A 1,777-nucleotide genomic window follows, 5' to 3' on the forward strand; every position below is an offset into this window, starting at 1 on the left:
AAAAAAAACGAGAAAATCCCTGGGACTCACCACTCCTGCTGCAGCCTCTGGACTTGGGGGCTCATGCAGAGCCCCCCCATGTGTTGTGGGGCAATGGAGGGCAGTGGGAACTGACCCCCAATAGCAGGAGTGGTGAGTCTAGGGGTTTTTTTTGGGTTTTTTTCCTTAAAGAGCCAGAGCTGGCCCAGGCAGGGGCACCCATTGGGACACTGGGGGAGTGAGGGGGGTTGGAGGGCTCATACAGAGCCCCCATGCAGCATGGGGCTGTGGGGGGCAGCAGGGGTTGCCCCCCACCCAGAAGCACCCACTGAGTCGGGGCTTTTTTTCCCCAAAAGAGCCGGGAGCTGGGGCAGCCATTGCCGGGCTGGGAGAGAAGCGGGGTATGGGCCTGGCCGATTCAGCCAAATCGAATCAGGACAGTGATTCAAATCACTGAATCGAATCACTGTCCCCAGAATCGCCTGAATCGGAATCGGAATCCAAATCCAAAGTAAATATTAGCTGCTTTGCACAGGCCTATTATCCAACCTCTGAAAAGCTGGGAGCCACATCCTGCCATAGGTAAAAAAAACCAATAACAAAAGAGGGACCAACTTCCTCATGTAAACTACTAACTTTTCCACAATTTCTTCTGGTTTCTTACCTTCAGATTCCCAGTCTGAGCTCAGTTTTATCTGGATTAAAGTTCACTGGTAAGTGGGATCCTGGTTTCCTGGTTAAAAAAATCACAAATTCTCTGATAAAAATCACACATTCTCTGATTAAACCCCCCCAAATCTGTGATTAAAATGAAATGCCACTATATATACAGGTATCAATTAAACACAATGTTTTATTGATATATTTATAATTTTAAAGCAATTTGTTAGCCTACCAGTGCCCCAATAACTATAATAAAATACATTCTAAGTACCTATAAATTTTGGTATTCAATTTTGGGTTTTTTTTATCATGGAAAATCAGATCTCCCCCTTCCCCCCTTGCTCACCACGACACAGGTCCAGGCCCCTCACTCCTAAGCCACAGCTCCCCAGCTCTGCTGGTGCCTCTCACTCCCCACCCACAGCCCCCTACCTCCTCCAGCCCTGCCAGAGTGGGTCCCCAGCTGTCAGGGCTATGGCTCATGCAGCAGCACCTGAGCCCCAGCCAGACAGGGAGTCGCTGCTATGGTGGACCAGAATGTGCGGCCCAGCTCTCCCTCCCCCATGAGTGACATGGCTGGAATAGAGCCCATCTGGGGTTGCAGGTGTGGACTTCTCGCTGCAGGCTCCGGATCCCCACCCTGGTTCCCTCCCCCCCATGGTCTCCACAACCCAGTGGGCAAGACCCAACACAGCAGCGCAGAACAGGGCAGGTAGGAAAGCTCGGTGTCACCACTGGGAGCTCCACGCTGCCATGGTGAGGAGCATTGGTGATGCATAGGGGTGTAACGTAGGTGGACATGCATCCCCTGAGATTGGCAGTGCACCCCCTGACAGAAGCACGATTGATGCTGGCGTTGATGCCCCCTGCCGCTGCCACCACTGCCGCCCCCACCTGTGGGCGGTCACCATGCCCCCCCCAGCCTCTGGGGCCATGTGTTGTTCATGGTGAGAAACCCACTACCTGTCTAGCATCAGCAAGGGGCACAACTCTGTGCTGCCACTATTATTGCTGCCAGGTGGGTAGGGGGCACCTTGCCAGGGTGGTGTGGGACTTGCAGCAGCAAGGAGCTTCCCTGCCCCTTTCTGCTACACTGGGTGCTGCCTCCTAGAAGAGAATGATCCTTCAGGGAACT

At 53.2% G+C, this 1,777-nt stretch overlaps 1 protein-coding gene across 2 annotated transcripts in view; it reads left to right on the top strand.

Moving 5' to 3' along the window:
• The window catches only part of HPGDS (hematopoietic prostaglandin D synthase), an 89,663-nt gene that overhangs the window by 37,124 nt on the left and 50,762 nt on the right, over window positions 1-1,777 (top strand). Inside the window, exon 2 of one of the 2 annotated variants that reach the window (XM_019526579.1) lies at window positions 650-692. The exons of the other annotated variant lie outside the window; for it this stretch is intronic. Within the exon in view, the coding sequence (XP_019382124.1) occupies window positions 650-692 (43 nt within the window). The remainder of the gene's footprint in view (window positions 1-649; window positions 693-1,777) is intronic. 2 annotated transcript variants of the gene reach the window in all.

This window comes from Gavialis gangeticus, unplaced genomic scaffold (genome assembly GCF_001723915.1).
Source record: "Gavialis gangeticus isolate Ggan-Ray unplaced genomic scaffold, GavGan_comp1, whole genome shotgun sequence".
In the NCBI taxonomy this organism is placed as follows: Eukaryota; Metazoa; Chordata; order Crocodylia; family Gavialidae; genus Gavialis; species Gavialis gangeticus.